Source organism: Ambystoma mexicanum, chromosome 2q, assembly GCF_040938575.1.
Source record: "Ambystoma mexicanum isolate Mex_15411 chromosome 2q, UKY_AmexF1_1, whole genome shotgun sequence".
Classification (NCBI taxonomy): Eukaryota; Metazoa; Chordata; class Amphibia; order Caudata; family Ambystomatidae; genus Ambystoma; species Ambystoma mexicanum.
This window is the reverse complement of record NC_090924.1, coordinates 1270512318-1270532271: the sequence shown is the minus strand read 5'-3', so window position 1 is coordinate 1270532271 and position 19954 is coordinate 1270512318. Positions and strand designations below refer to the sequence as shown.

Below are 19954 nucleotides of genomic sequence, written 5' to 3'. Positions count from 1 at the left end.
TGCTGGTCACTGAATTGATACAAATATCAGTGTTACTTTATGGGTAGAACCAGGGGGTAGGTTCCAAATGTTCATGGTTTTCCCATTTTTGTTGGGCACATTTTCCTGTTTTTAGGGAATACAAATAGATGGTGAATATGCCTCTTAGCTTAGCTGTTAGGCTGGTTTTGAGTAAATGTTGTCACAGCTCACAGGACAACGTAACGTGGAAAGTAAGCAGATGCCCAGCAATTCTGATCATCATATTCTGTGCTGCAGTTATTGTCATGCAATTGTCGTCCGTATACACATTTTGAGAAGCATGTTCTCCTGGCCGTTGTATTACTTAATTAAAGTGACAGATGAGCTCCTATTGGCATTTTTTCTGACACATTCCTTTTAGTTGCCATTATTCAATTTCGAAAAATTGTATCCTGTCGGAATTTTTGTATTAGTGTTTTTTTCAATTACATTAAACACATTCTGTATTGTCTCTGAGCAGGGTCGACAGACGAATAGCTGCAACTAAAAGTATTGTTTGTCCTGATCACACAAAGCTTTTTTGTGCATGTTTTCTTCTCTGTGTGGGAGTATTTGTGGTAGGTAGTGCTATGGTATATTTGGATGTCTCTGACTGGTTGATGAGCTCTCCGTATAATCACATATAAAATATGTTTTTTTTAGCCTGTATGTTTGGAAGAGTTGTAGGATGCTCTTTTTACACTGATTTGTACAGAACTGGTGGGGATGGGGAAATTCCCTTCAAATCTATTCAGAGGTATTCGCTCACTATCTACTGTGAACAATCCTGCAGATCCCTCACTGAAACGCTGCCTGAAGTCTCCTCCCAGGTGAACAGGGGAAGGTAGATGCTTCGGTGTACCGCGGGAGGATCACCTGGGAGGAGACAGACAGGGCCCACAGTGGTGAGGGAATTCCATGGGATGAGACATGGTATTTTGACTCTGACAGAGAGAGACTCTTAACTTTATACCAAAGCAAGTCATGACTTATTGTCACTGTAATGTCTCTCAGCCGTGTATGAGATCTAAGGTTGTAAACTCTATGATCATAAATTCAGAGCACATTATATCAAAAGCAAGACCCTTATTGGTGTCCCAAACTAAATACCCTCCTCAATCCCAAAGGTGCAAAGTAAAGGATTATTGAAATGTCTTCTCAGCACTATCTTCCTCTGTAAAAGTTCAATCTCACAGCCCTTTGGTTAAAAATATGAAAGGAATAACATCTACATTTAAGAAGACAGTAGAAGTTGAAAAACTCAACTTTAGTAGAAGAAACTGCAAGTCCCAGAATCCTAGAGGGACTGAGACGAAGAAGAGGGCTGAAGAGATATGCAGACGTAGTAGTCAGGAAATTAGGCCTAATAGCCATTGCAGAGATCAAGCAATTGAAGCTAATGGCTCACAGTGATGCCTATTCCACAAGCCGGGAGGTATAAAAGGCCCCAGCAAGAAAGCAGGAGTAGATGGAGCTGGAACGATGAGAATAAGCACAAGGCTGGCAAGTCACGAGAAAGTGGCAGAGTAGAAGGTTTACCAGAGCGTGGAGACAGCAGATTTCATCTGCAAGCTCTAAGAGAGTCGAAGACCTGCAAGAGGCTGAGTTTTCCCCATGTGAGCCAAGTTGCAGTGATTGCAGAGCCGTAGAAGCGCAGAAGACTAAGGCCAGAGGCAGAAGGCTACCGAGGGTCTTGGGAGAAAAGGAAACTCCCACAACAAGTGGCCAGACAGAAGACACTCATGCTGGAAAAGGGTGCGGGTCCCCGGCAAGCCTGAAGTAGTAGAAGCGGAGGAAGTCGGGGAAGTAGTGCAACCCGCAGGACCAGTGTCACTGAAGACAGTGAATGAAGCACAGCATTCAGGTGCACTGAGTAAGCCTTGTAGGTAACTGTAACCAGCTTCTAATTGACTCGTGTTAGATTTAATCTGAGGAAAACTTGTTTGTTGTCGTAATCGCGTGAGAAGCTAAAAGCACTTAACACCAATTGTTGGTGTATTGAAGACTGTTTGCTGTATAACAAAGGCTGCATGTCTCTTATTAGGAATAGAGATTGCTTCCTAAATTTTACCGAACACTGAAGCTTGTCTGTAAATGAGTTGCAAATAGCAGAATGAAAACTATAACAAAAGGAGATCGCGTGTGCCTAATTACACTTCCTGAAAGAAGTCTGAACTTCATTATTTACCAATATACGGGGATGAAAGGTTTTAATCAACTTTAAACCTTGGAAACTAGTTGAAAGAAAGAATGCGTGTTCCCCATTGTGCTTTCATATCAACGATTGAACTCTACATATTATCCAGAATTGACATTTATTTCAATTTAAGAAGTAAAGTGTTTGGAAGCCTTGAAGAGAAGAACAAGCATTGCCCAAGCCAGTAGACCTTCCCATTTCAAAGTGAAACTTTGCCAAGTGTTAAAGAACCAACAGACTATCTTGTGAATTTGTTAAAAATCAAGTGGCAGGAAAAGCAAGTACCACACTGTAATCTGAAGCTGAGAGAGTGGTACAAAAGCTTCTGGGTAATTATTTGAACTAATACCTGGTGGAAAGGTGGGAGAAAAGCTGGAGAAGGGGAAACACATGGTTGTAAAGAATTCAGTGAAGTAGAAGCCAACCTGTGGTGCAACAGACTGCTGAAGCTAGATGAGGAAGAGTCTTGTAAGCAAAAGCAGGTTGTTCTTGTCGTAGTAGACCGACTGAAGAGGCAAAGAGGCTGCCCCTTTTAAAGAACGCTCTTAAAAGGAAGAGTGCCTTGCCTACCTGAAGAGGTTGAATGTCTGGTTAACAATCTACCTAATAAAAGAAGTATTGAAGCAGTAGTAGTTACACCTGAACTGTAATTGTATGTAAAGATGTCAGCAGATGTCACATCGAAGTAGTTGAAGTAGTAACACACTGTGGGACAAAGGTGATGGTTCCCATAGTACCAACAGTAGACATGTGGTTGTCGGAAACAGAAGCAGCAGCACAGCGAAAACATCCTGACAAATATACCAAGTGTAAAGCTGCAAAAGAAGAAGTATTAAAGAAGTGTATATTGTTAAGCAATATCACACTTTCTTTGAACTGTAGCAATTTATCTAGAAGCAAAGACCACTAATCATCATAACCAAGATTACCATTGGTCCTCTTTTTCTAGACATTGGAAAGGGATCTTTTCATCCAGGGACAAAGGGTTGCTACCAGTGGATTTTTGTTTGGTGAAATTTGTTTTGACTTTGAACTTTCAAGAACTGGTTTCACATCTTTATCATCTTTTGTTGAACATTTAAAGCCTGGGGAATGGCCCTTACCCAGGAGAGGAGGAAGCCATTCCGATACTCTGTTAATATTCTTTCTTATATTGTGTTGTTATATAATTTCCTTTGTATATTGGTTGTCTAGTGTGAGGGCCAGTTTACCCATGCTATAGAATGGGCCCCATTACAAGTTTTCCGGTCCGGGAACTATGGCACCTGTAAGCATGCGGTACTGTAGTTCCCGGACCGGCAAACTACGAGCAATGGCACCTGGGAGCAGAGCACGTTGGATGCACCGGCACCATTCGTGAATGGTGCCGGTGCATCAGCCTTCCCCATGGGAAGAATATTTTGCGGCGCCCTGGAATGGGCAATTACTGGATCCGCCGGGGTTGTAATACCCCGGTTATTGCCCATTCCAGGGCACGACGGAAAAATAACGACTCCGGCGGCAGCACGGCTACCGCCAGAGTCATAATGAAGCCCAATGTCCTTTTAGTCTTTAGGGAATTCCTTTGTAGAGAAGGGCAAGCAAGGTATGTTCTTACTGTATTTTCTTTAAGAAAATGGCATATTTTGAGAGACACCTCACACTACACATGCTCACAAATAGCGTAGCTCGTTTTTCAATGGAAAATAATGTGCGCACGAAAACTAACCATTTCCATAGTTATGGAAAAGTCATTAGAGGGAACATTGGCCTCAACACCCTTTAGCCCTCTTCCCTTGGCTCACTGTAAGTACATGGAGATAGATGTGGTCTGTTTTCAAGATCCCAATGTTGATTCCTATATTGGTTTGTGGCAGAAATGGACCAACAGGCACTTGCAGACAGCCGTGTTCAGAGAACTGGATAAAAACAAGGGGTGCTGCTAGATCAAGAAAATATCCGGCAGTACACTAATGTCGGAAATGTCAGTACTCAGGGCTAGCTAGCCTGTGGGTTGTTGCCCCTGAGCATGTCCGTGGCTACAACCAAAAAGACCCGGGGCTAAAGCCCCCTCAACCCCCACGGCCCCTAGCGATGTCTCTGATCAAAGCACTTACCATTAAGAGAATTGATGTTACTGCGCAATTGCGGGCGCTGTGTCATGAGCAAATGGGAAGGAAAGATGGGATGAGGGGGAAGAGAGAGGAAAAGGGTTCTGGCACCCCTTTGATCATCTGTTTTTCTCATTTCAGAAAAGTGTGAAGGAGGGTCTGTTACTGAAGCAAACCAGCTCCTTCCAGCGGTGGAAAAGGCGCTATTTCAAGCTGCGAGGGCGCACCCTTTACTATGCCAAGGACGCCAAGGTAAGATCTCTGTATACTCACTCCCTTCCTTCATGCTCTGTAGCGACCAAGTGAAAGAGGGTGGCAAAAGGAAGCCCCTTCTAAACACAGGCGTGGATTGGCCTGCAGGTAACTTGATAGACCTCCTTAAAGACCAATCACCCTTTGTCCGAGTGTGATCACGCCTGCGTCAAAGTCACGTGTCTGATGATCCCGTTTGTCTAAACACCAAAGACTCTTGCTGCATCCACCAATTCACCCAGATAGTTATTGGGGAAGAAAATGAATTCAAACAAACCGGAAGTGCTTAATATCAAGCCAATAATACAGAAATGGAAACATTTTACATCAGAACATTCTATTTTCAGTGTTGTTGCGGTTTACATGTTTATTACATTTTGCAACCCACTCTAACAGGTGAAGGTAGTTGACATAGCCTTTTAGGAAATAGTTTTGTTTTTAAAATAGGCATTATAATGAAGGCTCGCTGTTTTCCGTTTTTACTGATTGTTACACATAAATACACCTGGAAATCACTCTTCTTTGTTTCAGTGTCTATTTGCAATAATGGATGAACGCGGAAATGCATGTCTCTTGATTGGGTCTTCCAGTTGGCAAATCTTTATGGCAGCTCAATGGCTGTGCAAAGTAACATTACAGAAAGGTTGAGAAAGGAATGTAATTCCTATCAAAGCTACTCAAATGGCGGCAGATATGCAGTCCTAGACTTGCCGTGCAAGAACGCAGCTCTAGGAGCTTCCCATTACAGGCATCCAAGTGCTAATGTGGGTTTTTCCTGTAAAGTAATGTCGAAAAATAATAGCTACAATTTATGGTTTTACAGAGCAAAAAATAAACCTGGATAAATACAGACTGAAATGGGGCAGAAATAAATACCATAATACCAGGAGCCCCAATTATAGATTAGGGGCCTGGACGGAGGACATTTTGTATAGTCCTTGGACCTGGTTTCCAGCACGGCCTCTGGAATAGACCGCCCAAGAAACACTGCACAGTGATGAGCTCACCACAGCAGGTGCAGTGCAAAACCTTCCCAGTAGAGAGAGTTCTCGGGTGCCAGCAGGGGATAGGATACATTTTTGATGGGGCAGAGGGGATTGGGGTATGGCGGTTCGGGCAGCATGGCGGAGGAGGGGGGTGCCATGGTTGCTTCTGGCGGTGAAGGTGGGGCGTGGGGGTTTGGAGGAAGAGGAATGAGGGAGGGGGAGGCAGAGTGTGGCCTGGAACCCCCTGATGTGGCCTGAATCTCACCCTTTTGGAAGCTGCCCCTAAATGACCAGAAAAGTCAGCCTTTTGGATGAGCAGTTGCCATTGGGCAGGATAATAATATACAACCGATTTTGCTGGGGCAAGGTTGAAATATAAGGGTTTGCGTGGAATGAGAAAGCCTCCACTTGCTACTTCGAAGTCTGTGTATTTTTCCAATGAAATCTTGACTTTTTAACATTATTTTTTAATGTCATTTGTACTGGAATCCTTTACATTTTCACATTCAGTACTTTCCATTCAAACTTGTTATTACTCAAGATAAATAATGCAACATTCTTAAGCAAAAAGCGCCTAGATGTCTCCGCGTTAGGTGCACTATGCAAATGTCAAATAAATAAATAAATGTTTAAAACGCTTAAAACTAACAGCCTTCCAACCCTCCCGGGGCACTGTTGGAGGTAAACAGAATAATGCCAGAAGTGTTGCTACCCAGAAAGCAAACCTCTAGGATTACTCATTCAACTCTGCCGATGTATGACTTCAGTGTGGCTATTGTTATTAACTGTTTACTTTGGGGCCACTTCCAAAAGAAATTCATTTCTGAGTGCAAATTGCTGCATGCCCCAAATGCAGTTATCCCCCGTTCCCCCAAATTACACATGCAGAGTGATTCTCAAAGAATGCCGTACAAGCCATGCACAGTGTGTGTCCTCTGAACTTCGCACACACAAGTTAACCTGATTCTAGCAAAAGGGCATATCGCCAGGCACAAGTCCCTGGAAGCGAAAGGTGACTAGGAAAGGTGGAAAATCAATTAAAATAGCATGTTTCCCTGAAAATAGTGTCAAGCTTTGGGGTAAATGAAGCCTTGCCAGGAAAAAAAATAAAAAACAAAGAATTGTTTATTCTTACGTATTTCCAAAGTCCAAAATCTGACGTCCCCCTAAGAAATGTGTCTTTCCCTATTTTATACCCTCTGAATTCCAAACAAATTCATAGGAATCTATCATTTTTATAGTTCAGTTTTATTTTTCAAACTTGCTCAAGTAAGTTGCTGAATCCGCTTACAACAATAATCAAACCCATCAGAACTTGAATGGACCAAATCAAACAAAAACATGAATCTGTAAAATATATATGTTTATAATGAATTATCTTTGCTGTAAACAGAATGTACTTCGAAGGTTAGAGCAGTACTTCAAGTACAAAAAATGTACATATATTAGTGAACAAAAGACAATTCAATTACAAACGCAATCAAGAGCTCACATGTTGCAATAGACATTTCTGCTCTAATAGCATATCAAAATATACATGCATTGTTATGCAATGTACAGTGTACAGTGACTAAATCAACAATTTGCTGACTTTCGGCAAAACAATCAATATGACTGCCCACCTAAACCCTTGGCCCAGACATTCTCAGGGCAACACAGCCAATGCCCACTTTCTAATGATAGTTCACGTTGTCTCATAAAAATTGACTTTCCTGCACACATAATACATCACATCTTCCTATCCTGTTAATCCTACATATGATATGATATGCCATTTATAACACGTCTGTACACAAGTGTTTCTATGCGCAACAAGACCAAGGAGGAAAGACTAAGGGAAGACAAAACAAACGATCTTACTAGGCCTTGTGTCATTCAGATCGTGCAAGTGCGACGACCTATAGTGCAGGGGGAAGAGGGAAATGCCAGGGAGACGGAAGGAGTGGGGGGAGTGCAATCAGACAACATTACTCTGAGTAAGTGCAGCTAGGGCAGCGCGGCTCTAGGTAAGTGCAAGGAGGAAGGGGACTGAGGGTAACAGTAACAGCCACTAAGTGCACAGTAGTCCTGTAGGCAGTGCCGAGGAGACTGATCATTTTGGAACCTGGTTCCCAGCGGACTCTGAAGGTAGCCAAGCATCCAGTCAGGGCAGGAGACAGTTATGTCAGCAGGGGAACGAGAGAGGGAAAGCAGAGGAGAAATGGAAGGTCTTGAGAAGCTTCCGGAAGTTCAGGTGGTCTGGCTCAAGTTTGAGAGGGGCAGGGAGGCCATTCCAGAGGGAGGGACCTGGAGAGGAGAGAGATCTACCTCCCACTCTCTGCCTTTGGAAGCAACTGACCCTCAGAGGGTTTGTGGTAGCTGAGCGAAGGGCTCTAGAAGGAAGGTATTTTGGAAGAGAGAGTTGGACGTATTGGGGGCCCCGGCCCCAGAAAGCCTTGTGGATGATGCAGAGGGTCTTAAACTTGATCCTTGCAGCCACCGGGAGCCAGTGGAGGGTTTTCAGGGCTGGAGAGATACAGTCCCTAGGCTTGAAGCCAAGGATAAGTCTTGCAGTCCTATTCTGGATTAGTTGCAGAGGGCAGAGAGTAGATAGAGGAAGGCAGATTGAGAAAGAGGCTGTTGCAGTAGTTCATACTAGAGAGAACCAGGGCTCTGGAGACAGTGAGCTTCTCGGGGAAAGCGAGAAACGGAAGAATACCTCTGAGGAAGTGCAGATGGTAGTGGGCCTTCTTTGCAATGTCCATGATGGGAGGATAGAAGGAGAGAGTGGAGTCAAAGGTGACACCAAGTTTTTTTGCCTCACAGGATGGCAAAGGAAGAGGGCCCAAGGAGGGCAGCCAGAGTGAGAGAGGGAAAGGGGGAGTAGGAGTCCCAATGAGAAGGATCTCCTTCTTACTAGCATTAAGACAACAGACTAACTCTAGAGCTGTTTACCTGACTTGTTCCGACACAAGGGTCAGGCAGAGTCAGGCAATTGACCAGAATCACATAAACCTGACGGCCCTTTCTCTTCTCCACAGGGATAAAAAGTGGAGCACAAGAGCACAGCACGAGCAAGGCAGACCGCACTACGAGAGAGCTATCCAAGCATGGCAGTTCAAGAGGAGGAGAAAGACAGTGAGTTTCGAAAAAGCGACAATAACAGAACCGACCTTTCCCCTTCCAACCCACACTCGCAAAGCCTCCGCAGAAGGAAACATAAGACCGCAAACAAAAGCCTACGATGATAAGCAGGACAGAGGGAGACGCCTGCTACCATGGTACCGGCCTTGACTCCAGATTGAGTGAAAAGCCAAGTGGTTTATCACAGCCGGTGAGTCGAAGGGGAACCGATAAATAACCCAAACTGTGTTGAATGAAAGTCGCAAAGTGGCACATTGAGGAAAGTTCAAAGAACTGTAAATTGTTAAGGGAAGACCAGCTGCAGAGGGGTCCGGCACCACATGGGTGCTCACTCGAAAGACTTTGGTTGATCCGGCGTTGAATGAAACTACTGATACCAGAAGGCCCTATGGGAGCAGGTCAAAGTGGTCATACAGGTGTCTAGCAAAATCCCCGTACAGTCGAAGGTCTTTCACCAACAAACCATTGAAAACACAGAGGATGAAAATCCTGCATGAGAAGTAAGTAATTGTGAAATGGCAAATGTGAACCCCTCGGAGGGATGCCAATAAAATGGGGTGGAGTCTAAAGTCCCAAGAAACTGTGTGTTGACAAAAGTGAACCCGGCAGAGGGATGTCCACGGAGAACTGTTTAAAAAGACATTAAGATTTGTGAATGCCAAGGAGATAATATCTTTGCAAAAGCCATAGTGAATCCAACAGGGTATGGTTGAGATTCTTGAGGGGACAGTGCCCGGAAGAGGGGGACCCAGGGGTGAAGTCATCTCCTAACGTACATGTGGAATAGAACTGTGAAAACAGAAGAGGAAAGCCTGCGAATGAGAGCGAGAGTGAACCCGATGGAGGGAGGCCAATATTCGAGAAGGGTCTGAGCCTGGCAGAGAGAGTCCAGGGGGTGGAAAACCAACACCCCATCGACACATGAAGGCAAGAATAAGAAAATAAGCCAGATTGAACCTGACAGGAGGGAGGCTGATATTCGAGAGGGGACTGCCCCCAGAAGAGGGGGTTGCAGGGGTGAAGAATCATCACCTCAAGTGCAATCCGAGAGCCATTTTTGTTTGTTATTTGAATCTATCATATCCTCAAAAGCAGGAGAGACAACCTCCGAAGATCCTGATATTGATAAGGACTGTTTGAGGGGTCTGACCCGGAAGAGGGGGACCCAGGGGTTAAACTATCACCCAACATACATTTGGAACAGAACTTCCTTTGTTTGTTAATTTTGAAACCCATCAGGTCCTTGGGGGACAAGAGACTTTTTGTAGAAAAGCAACTTAACCACCGAACGTCCTAATATGTGAACCACAACTGTTGTCTTGTGCTGGGAAAGCTCGAGAGTGTGCTGTGCTCAGGACTCCCGCCTTGTCCCGTGCTCAAAATGTGGAGAAGGGAGACTCCCGGCTAACACATCCTGACTTATCATTTGTGAACACTTCTTTCTTTTTTGTGAACCCCATCCCACATTCTTTTGTATTTAGCGTAAGGATTGGCAATAGGTTTCTCTTAGTATAGGCCCTTTTATTTGACACAACGCCACTAGGACTGGCTTATTATTATTTGATGGTCGTAGTTTGCTCCCATCCTAGATTTAGGTTTAGATTAGGCATTTTTCCAACCTACCTATACAGTTTAATAAACACCCTTGAAGTGTGATCACTTTTGTTTGTATATTCTTGATACCATGCCTTGCTTACATATGGTGTCAGTTGTGGGATATGATTCAACTGATAAAAATTGAAACCATGCTTATAATTATAGTACCACCAGAGGAGAGAAATAAATAGTCAATATTCTTTTTCTCTGGCCACGTATCCACACTGAAAGAGGTGGTGTTCTCTCAATTACATGTCCCACCTGGTCAACAAGACCTGTTCTTCAAAACTCAAGTACTGCTGGATACCCTGCCTCTCCCATTACCACATACAAACATGGGACAGGATAATCCTAAAAGTTTGGCTATTTTTTCCTTCATAAGACCTAGTGCTATAAGTCCCCCTTCTCCGAAAGCTTTGATTAGGTTCCAGTATTAACAACAACACTCAAATGTAATATTTTGTTTAGATGAATACATCCTTTAATACATTAAGTACTTCACGATAGGCTTTCTGATCAGCCCTGACATCTTGTTACCAACATTGTAAAACAACCCCTTGTAAGAACTTTTCAGCAAAATTAATTTCACATGTGGTGTCATCAGTGATGTCATCAATGACATTTGTGATGTCATCTTTGATGCCCTGGGTTTTAGTCTCAGCAGTGCACAGAGGTGGCGCAGGTTATCGTTGCTTAGCTTACCCTAACTGGTGAATTGCTGGCGGTTTTCAGTTTTAATTGTAACCATTGCATCCCTTCAACAATGTTTTTTCACCGAATTTCATAGGTTTTTGCTAGTGCAACTTAACCATAACGTCCCTTTAACAATGTTTTTTCACTGAATTTCATGGGTTTTTTACCAGTGCACCCTTATTTTCTACAGCTTCCTAATATCATGCTTACCCCCAATACAGCGACATTTTCGGCCGATGTACAAAGTGTGACCTTAAAACTGTGCCATTATATACCTCCTACCAACATTTGTAACACTTTAACAAACTTTTTGCAACTTTTTCCACTGTTTTGTGTTCGCCAACGTTCACGAACGTCTGATGTCATTGCAGACTTTCCGGACAGTGTCACATGAAGACGTGCGTGGGCGGCATGAATACCTGTTTGTGAACGGATCGGCACTTCACAAATGGGTCCGTGCTTCACGAACAGTTCGAAAACTGCCTTTTTAGCTGATCTAGGAAGTTTCAAGCAGAAATGTTAACCATGCACAGCTCCTAGACCTATTTATACTGATTATCCATTTGCAATTTAGGACAGAGCATATGCTTCCAAGAATATTAGCAGAACTGCTATTTATTTAATAAAATGGCCTCAGCTACTGCCATCCCTTCTCCCCAGGAGCCTCCCACCACCACCAGCAGCTGGAGGCACAATCATGCAGAAAACAATCAAGAAGACCAGTAAGATGAAATAGAGGAAATAGTTACCTCTAGCACCGTGGGAGAATCATGGGTGTGGCAGTTTTTTTACCACTGATGGGGGTGTACCAAAGGCTAAAGCTACCAAAGTGAAATGCACTGAGTGCAACGTTGTACTCAGTTGCAGACAACCTGGGCAGTACTCCTATTGGACCACACCCTTCTGTCTCCACACTAAATCCAACCACCGGAATGCGCTTAGAAAGGCTGTTCCTTTCTCAGGAAGTAGTATGCTGTCTTCCTCTGCCTTATCTTCTGCAACCAATAGTACCACTATACTGGCTACTCTTGTGGGGCAGAAGATCCCACAAGCTACCTTGCAAGCCATAGAAAAAGCTGTTGATCCATATCTTTCCAAGACAACAGTACTATGTACATACTGAAACACACCACTCTTGGGGGGGAGCAGTTTCAACGTGCTTTCAAGGCTATAATCAAGGAGCATGCAAAACACTGCCCCCTACCTTAGAAATAATGCAAGCCCTACATCTTCCTCTGTCCACCTGCCCCTCTATATCTGTGGTTGGTGTCCCTTCCCTTAAATTCCTCCCCCACCTTACTTCCTAACTTCTCCTGCAACAAAAAGAATATAATAAATCAAAATCAAAAAACACAAGAAAGGTTCCTTTAGGAACCACCTTTCACTGTTTAAAAATAGAAGTAAAAATAAATAAGCTGACAAGAGTCCATCTACTTTACATGTTTTTGTAAAGTAGTTAGACTCAATAAGATTCTTCAACATTCCCATTAGCATTGTATACTATGCTAATGGGAATAATGGGCAATTGTATACTAGAGAAAAAGAAAAAAACAGAGAAACTATTTTCTTTCCTAAATACTTTTCTCTAGCATACAATACAGACCATAATCCATGGCTCTTTGTGCCTATCCGAAGTCTCCACAGACCCTCTCTAGGCCATGCATTATTAAAATACCCAGATTGCACATGCACACTAGTGCACAAAACAGCCCTTCTACCCTTTTTACTGTTATGTTTGTGGCACTCCCTTATTGCCTGCTTTGAAACCGTCAGACATATCCACCAATTAGTTTTAAAAAAACTATACATATAACCCTATCAACATATTAAACTTGCACACAACTGCCAATTGAAATGTTCTACAAAACGTTTGCATAGGCATTTCCCTTGCTTATCCAAATAAATGTACACACTGCTGCTATAAATGCACATATGCATTGTGCAGTAAAAGAAGTGCATAAATGGAAAGAGGAGTTGGGATTGCCAAGTGATTATATCAGCTCAGAAGTGCCAAGGGATGCCAAGGTGGGAGGCTACTAGCTACCTGCTGGGGCAGAGCAGTCCCAAGCGTGTGGTACACAGCCGCCAGGCATTGGACCCACAAGGGCAGTACTGAAGGGGGGGTGGTGGGGGTGTACTGGTGTTGACTAGATATAGAGCCTCGAACCTGTGATGTTCATGAGGGACCAGGCCACCAGTCTCAGTGACAGTGGTTTAAGTTACATGGTAAGGGATTAAGTAAAACATGAACACAAAGGCACAGTTTTCAGAAGCTCTGAAATGTAAGTAGTAAAAGAGAGAGATTTGACTTAAAGATGACCCCAAGGTTTTTGCCTCACAGGATGGTGAGGGTAGAGGGCCCAAAGGCAGCGGCCAGAGGATACGAGAAAAACAGGGCACAGGTATCACAATAAGAAAGATCTCAGTTTTACTGACATACAGAGATTGTTAGCCGCACACAATGCCTCGATGCCGATCAAACAATCAGGAATAAAGAATTGAGGATAACAAATTAGTTCAGGGAAGTTTAAGGAAAGCTGTGTGCTATTAACATAACACTGGAAATGAGAAAAAAAGAAAGACATCAGGTGAACCAGAGGGCCAGAATAGATATGGAAGAGCCACACTTATAGGATAAAACTCTGGGGTACTTTGCAGGTACACAGTGAGGTGGTGCTGGTGCAGTACAAACAGCCCATCTGCAGCTGAAAAGGGGTGTTAGTGAGGAAAATAAATCAGCCAGTCCAGTGCCCGGTCAATGATGGTGAAGGTATCATATAACTGTTTCATGAGGATGCAATGGTTCACTGTGTGAAAGGCAGAAGAAACATCAATGAGCACTATCCTCAATTGTCCTGCAATCATAAATGCCATATACACTTTAATTATATAATCCCACCATATTACAAATACTGTATGCCCCCCCTACAGTACCGATAATTACGATACACATATTAGTATACCATGTGTTGCGAATGAGACATCAGGTGAGCCAGAGAGATGAAATAGATATGAAAGAGGTACAATCATAGGCTAACACCCTTGGGTACTCTGCAAGTACAGAGTGAGGTGGTGGAGTAGAAACATCCCAGTTGCAGCTGGTAAGGGTGGTTGGTGAGGAAAACAAATAAGCCAGTCTAGTGCCCGGTCCATGCTGCTAATGGTATCATGTAACCATTTAGTGAGAATACAATTGTTGACCTAGTGAAAGGCGGAGGAGACATCAAGGAGCAATGTCCTCAATTGTACTACAATCATAAATACCATATACACTTTAATTATATAATTCCAGCATATTATAAACTCCCCCTACAGTACCTATACTTACTATACACATATAGTTATAGTCTGTGTGGCCAGTGACCCCATTCTTGGCGGCATGGATTGTGGCCATACCGCCAAGAATCTGGCCATGGCCACAACCACCACAATATAATTAAACCATATAACAAGAATGTACAATGCACCTTCAAATAACAAAACTCGCCCTCAAACCCCTGCAATTGACATGATGTCCGTGGACAGCAGAATTGACCACGGCTCGGCAACATGTGTAAACTCATGTTTCACCTATAGAAACTGCTCCACGTCATCTTTATTCCACTCCCCTACAATTTCCACGCCCTATTTTAGGCATATAACATCCCCAAATGTGTTTTCCGAGCTGTTTGTTCACGCCATCGTCCGTGGACTAACGCGGTGTCTGCAGAGTAGGCGGCACCCGCACCCACTTTTTTCGCCTAGAAAACCAGCCCATAGCACCTTTATTCCACCCACCCGGCCCTTTCCAGCCCCTCTTGTGACAACCAAATAAGCCCAAATGTGTTTTCCAGACATGTTCCCCACCACGCTTAACGCCCGACACTGCCGGTTGCCGGCAGATCCTACATGACGACCGCTGCGAAAAATATGAAGCATCTCATGCTTTTCACCATCTAATCAGCAGGCATGTCCAATGTCCGCAAATATCACGCCGGACGCCGATTGGTCCAGGAGGTTGTCCGTGAATCAAATAGGGAAGTGAGTCCGTGGACCGTACACAGATATCACTAATTGTTTTTTACCTACTTTTTGGTTGTTTTTTTTTAAACTACTGGATGGATTTACACCAAATTTACAAAAGTACATTTTACAGGACCGAGCCGCCACTCCTGGCGCAAATTTGGTGAAAATCCGTTCATCGGTTTGGGCTGCAGGCATGAGCAAATTCTTTTTTCCATTGCGTCTATGAGGATTTCCACAAATGTTGGGACCCACCTATAACTTTGACCCCCCTGGACCAAACCGCACTAAACTTCGCAGACTCACTTTGTGGGGGCCATATACCTGTTCTGCAAAGTTTGGTGAGGATTCATCCTGGGATAGCAAAGCTATAAGAGGTAGGACGTCCTTTCATCATGGGATGTTTTTTCTCAGGGTTTTTTACAGCTGATTTCTTAATGAAAAAAACCCATCGAAATGTTTTGGAGTGGGTTCGAAAAATATATATATATATGGTGTGTGGGTGTTTGGGAATATATACAGAATTGAAAGGGATGGGAGGTTTGGGTGGGACTCCTCAAAAATAACAATAAAGAATTTCGATGAGGTTTTCTCTTTAAAAAACTGCAGTAAAAAAACCTGCAAAAAAATCCCACAATGAAATGACATGGAACCCTATAAGACACCCAAAAAGAGCTCTTTCTATGAGTTGATCAACTTAACCAAAACTACAGAGCCTCTACCACAGGCCCTGTAAATATATATATATATATATATATATATATATATATATATATATATATATATATATATATATATATATATATATATATGTGCATAAACACATGGCTTGTGATAGTGGTTCCATATTTATGGTTCAATTGCCTTCTCCATAAGAACAACTCTTCTTGGCTGGCTTTTAACTTAAGCACCATTTGACAAATCTGCATGAAACTTTCCCAAAATAGTATAGGACCGACTGTGAGTTTTTGGGAAAGTTGCATGTTGTTTCATTAATATATACTTAACCTATATATGCATAAATGTCCCCAAACCTTTAGCCACTGCACAATCACGGACGACAAAAACATGACACCACCTTGAAATGAAATGTACATTGTGACATTTAAAATAAACTATGCACCAGTTTTGGATACACAAATGCACTAAGTATACTCGTTATACCCACGTGCCTAATGCTTGATGTAAAGTTAGACCTTGGCTCCAAGTTTAACCTTGCTCAGCGCTCTGGTAGGCCTGCACTTCTAATTCCACCCTGAGTACACACGAGTAAGGCATGCTCTACTTCTATGCCCCATACTGTTGCTGTTGCTATTGCTGCGTACGTCATATAAGACATGCTCTACTTGCATGCTTCATGCTGTTACTGTTAAAGAGTACACCACATAAAGCATGTTCTACATCTATTGTCCATGATGTAGGTAGCTTTTGACGAGTAGACCACATAAGGCATGTTCTACTTCTATTGTCCTATTCTCCATACTGTTTCTTTTGCTGAGTACACCACATAAGGCATGTTCTACTTCTATTGTCCTATTCTCCATACTGTTTCTTTTGCTGAGTACACCACATAAGGCATGTTCTACTTCTGTTGTCCATACTGTTGCTATTGCTGAGTCCCCCGCCTAAGGGATGCTCTACTTCTATTGTTCATGCCGTAGGTAGCTATTGACAAGTCCCCCACATAAGGCATGTTCTACTTCTATTGTCCATGCTGTCAGTAGCTATTGACGAGTACACCACCCAAGGCATGTCCTACTTCTATTGTGCATGCTATAGCTACTGACGAGTACACCACATAAGGCATGCTCTACTTCTGTTGTCCATGCTCTAGTTATCCATTGACGAGTACACCACATAAGGCATGTTCTACTTCTATTGTTCATGCTGTACGTAGCTATTGACGAGTACACCACCCAAGGCATGTCCTACTTCTATTGTTCATGCTATAGCTACTGACGAGTACACCACATAAGGCATGCTCTACTTCTGTTGTCCATGCTCTAGTTATCCATTGACGAGTACACCACATAAGGCATGTTCTACTTCTATTGTCCATGCTGTCGGTAGCTATTGACGAGTACACCACCCAAGGCATGTCCTACTTTTATTGTGCATGCTATAGCTACTGACGAGTACACCACATAAGGCATGCTCTACTTCTGTTGTCCATGCTCTAGTTATCCATTGACGAGTACACCACATAAGGCATGTTCTACTTCTATTGTCCATGCTGTACGTAGCTATTGACGAGTATGCCACATAAGCCTTTTTCTATTTCTATTGTCCATGCTGTCCTTATTGACGAATACACCACATAAGGCATGTTCTACTTCTGTTGCCCATGCTGTAGTTATTGACGAGTACACCAGATAAGGGCTTACCAAACCCAGCGTGTTTTCGGTATTTAGTAATTCAGTCATACAACTCTCACAGACATAAATATCAGATAAGAAGCTCTTTGGTCATTCTTATCTTCCCAAAATGGACTTTAATATGCAAAACAACCAAACCCTCGTTGGTGTTATTGGTGCCATTTCACTTTGTATTTGGAGTCCTTTCTAATCGATACACACATACACAGTGTTAAGCAATCACTCTTATATTCAAATACACGACATGTATTTTTTAAACTGTTGCAAAAATTAGGTTTTTCCCTTCCGAAAAGTAAATGTTAAAAATGATGCATTATTTTACAATATTAAAGGCATGCCTATGCTTAAGCCAAGCACAGAGTTCCCACAGGTGGCACTTAACTGATGTTCAGAAGCAAGCACTAATTTCCCTTCCGGCCCCACATTTCAGGGTTCTGTGGCCACCCAAAGGGTGCAAGCATGAAATAGATCATAGAGACGTTAAAACGGCGAAGAGCAAATCTGCATGTGCAAGTGCATTAAGAAACCTGTGAAAGGATTCCCTAAAGCCATAGAAGGGCGGGAACAAAAACTGTGTGTGTGTGCCAAAGGTACACACTGTTTCACAGCTGTAAAGATGTCCCGTAAAGAGATCTTTACAGAAGCTGCTCAGTGCTAAGCAGCCACATGGCATCCCTGCTAGGTTTATCATGTATCTTTGATGACATTTTGAGCACGCTCAGTACTACTGATTGTCCCTCGCCGGGTACTAATTGCATATATTTCATTTGTAATCTTTACCATTTGTCAAGTTCGGATGTCGAAATCTAGTTATGTTTCATTAAAATTACAGACTAGTCTAGGTGCTTCTCAGAGAAAGACAGCAGGCAATTGGTGAGAGAAGCCAGATATTAGGATTGACACCAGAATTCCTCGTTCCAACCTACTCTCACTTATGTCCAGTTGGCAGACAGCTTATGTTCTTATCGCTTCCTCTAAAAGATTTTCTTCGGACCTAACCGAAAGTAGGTCATTAGCAGTAACAATTACCTCTGGTGCACTCAATTGTGGAACACAGTGCCTTCTCCAAATCTTGGGCAGCAGAGATCTGAAAACATAACATAGAAGATGACAGGCTTGAATTAATAGAGAGGAAGCAATAACTTTCTAATCCCTGCGACCTTAAAAACATCCTTATAATGCTATGGAGCCAAAATGGTGGACAAAATGCGGGTGGAGAGGTGTAGTTTGGACAACACGGACAGAGTTTGTTGAAGGGGCGGAATCTGGTGAATGTGCAGAGGCTGGCAGAGGTGGAGTGAAGTTGGGGTGGGCGCATACACTTATTTTGGCCTAGGCTATTTACGAGTACACCGCATAAGGCATGCTCTACTTCTATGCTCCATGCTGTAGGTAGCTATTTACGAGTACACCACATAAGGCATGCTCTACTTCTATGCTTCACGCTGTAGGTAGCTATTGACGAGTACTCCGCATAAGGCATGCTCTACTTCTATGCTCCATGATGTAGGTAGCTATTGAAGAGTACACCGCATAAGGCATGCTCTACTTCTATGCTTCACGCTGTAGGTAGCTATTGACGAGTACTCCGCATAAGGCATGCTCTACTACTATGCTCCATGCTGTAGGTAGCTATTGAAGAGTACACCGCATAAGGCATGCTCTACTTCTATGCTTCACGCTGTAGGTAGCTACTGACGAGTACTCCGCATAAGGCATGCTCTACTTCTATGCTCCATGCTGTAGGTAGCTATTGAAGAGTACACCGCATAAGGCATGCTCTACTTCTATGCTTCACGCTGAAGGTAGCTATTGACGAGTACTCTGCATAAGGCATGCTCTACTTCTATGCTCCATGCTGTAGGTAGCTATTGAAGAGTACACCGCATAAGGCATGCTCTACTTCTATGCTTCACGCTGTAGGTAGCTATTGACGAGTACTCCGCATAAGGCATGCTCTACTTCTATGCTCCATGCTGTAGGTAGCTATTGAAGAGTACTACCGCATAAGGCATGCTCTACTTCTATGCTCCCGACTGTTGCTATTGCAGAGTACACCACATGAGGTGTGTTCTGCTTCTATTGTCCATGCTGTAGCAATTATAGAGAGCACCACATACGTCATGCTCTGCCTCTATTGTCCATGCTGTAGCAATTAAAGAGAGCACCACATACGTCATGGTCTGCCTCTATTGTCCATGCTGTAGCAATTGGCGAGTACACCATATGAGCCATGCTCTGCGTCTATGTTCCATGCTGTAGCAATTGGCGAGTACACCATATGAGCCATGCTCTGCGTCTATGTTCCATGCTGTTGCTATTGCTTATGAATTTTTAGGCTGACATTTTCTCAACATAACTTCAATAGACAGTTTGCTTTAGGATAGGTATATTTGTGAAACATGTCTTCGGTCACTAGAATCGCACCTGTCGCCTGTATATATTGGCTGCCATAGCCTAAACACAACCTCTAGCAACCCCTTTCTGTTAGGACCTCTGCATATTGGTGATATCATATGTAATGTCATCAGTGATGTCATTGTTTATGCCACTTGTGATGTCATGTGAGGAAATTAACTGTGCATGGTTGGGGTGTGAGTTATGGTTGCAGAGCTTACAAAAAGTGTCAAACTTCTATGG

General features: G+C 43.2%; 1 protein-coding gene across 7 annotated transcripts in view; it reads left to right on the top strand.

Annotated features, from left to right (window-relative positions):
* The window catches only part of LOC138570086 (diacylglycerol kinase delta-like), a 1083011-nt gene that overhangs the window by 721875 nt on the left and 341182 nt on the right, over positions 1 to 19954 (top strand). For all 7 annotated transcript variants that reach the window (XM_069648673.1, XM_069648675.1, XM_069648678.1 and 4 more), the window contains one exon: positions 4429 to 4539. In XM_069648673.1, the coding sequence (XP_069504774.1) occupies positions 4429 to 4539 (111 nt within the window). The remainder of the gene's footprint in view (positions 1 to 4428; positions 4540 to 19954) is intronic.